Genomic DNA, 664 nt, shown 5'->3' with positions numbered 1-664 from the left:
GTGTCCTAACCACTGCAGGATGGCATCTGTTTATTTGTCAAAGTGCACAGGCACCTCCGGGTTACCTTCACAGGCAATGACAACCCGCCTGGTGCTGGCTTTGGCCCGATATCTGCAGTTAGGAGCTCTGGAACTTCCTGTCTCCCGGCAATCTGTGACCTTCACTACACCCTCATGGCAGTTCATCTTGCCATTCTTGCACTGGACATTGGTGGTGCTGCAGATACTATGAATGTTCCAGATGGCTTCATGGATGAAGGTGTTGAAGCGCTTGCATTGGTGTGTAGTCATCTTCCGTCTTTGCATCATCAAGTTGCAGTAGCCATCATTGCCACCTGTCCCCTCAGGATCCACATGCTGCCGCAGGAACCGCTGGTACATGCGATCCTGGCCATAGGAGGGCTGCACCAGAAGGGTCAGCAGCAACAGCAGAAGCAATGAATGGGCCTTCTGCGGAGCCATCACTACCTTCCAGGTACCTGGAGAATGACAAAGTTAAATTTTACTGAACGCCTAAAGTTCTGGAGAGTAAAAATAGTTAAAGAAATTCCCCTCACCTGTTTGTTCCAAAGAATGGCTTACTGCAAACAATAGATTGAATAATTTCCTTTCTTTAATTTAAAAAAATACTCACTGCCATCAAGTCAATTCAGTGCCCCCCCCC

At 48.2% G+C, this 664-nt stretch overlaps 1 protein-coding gene across 1 annotated transcript; it reads right to left on the bottom strand.

Annotated features, from left to right (window-relative positions):
* Positions 1 to 30: 30 nt before the first annotated feature.
* On the bottom strand, positions 31 to 471 carry LOC103205740 (ribonuclease 4). The gene has a single exon (XM_007951130.2). It carries the CDS (start codon positions 460 to 462, stop codon positions 31 to 33), a length of 432 nt encoding a protein of 143 aa, XP_007949321.1. The 5' UTR covers positions 463 to 471.
* Between the last annotated feature and the right edge of the window lie 193 nt (positions 472 to 664).

This window comes from Orycteropus afer, unplaced genomic scaffold, assembly GCF_000298275.1.
Source record: "Orycteropus afer afer isolate SDZICR_OR568_19922 unplaced genomic scaffold, OryAfe1.0 scaffold00292, whole genome shotgun sequence".
Lineage (NCBI taxonomy): Eukaryota > Metazoa > Chordata > Mammalia > Tubulidentata > Orycteropodidae > Orycteropus > Orycteropus afer.
Note: the sequence above shows the minus strand (reverse complement) of the source record. Positions and strands in the feature narration are given on the sequence as shown.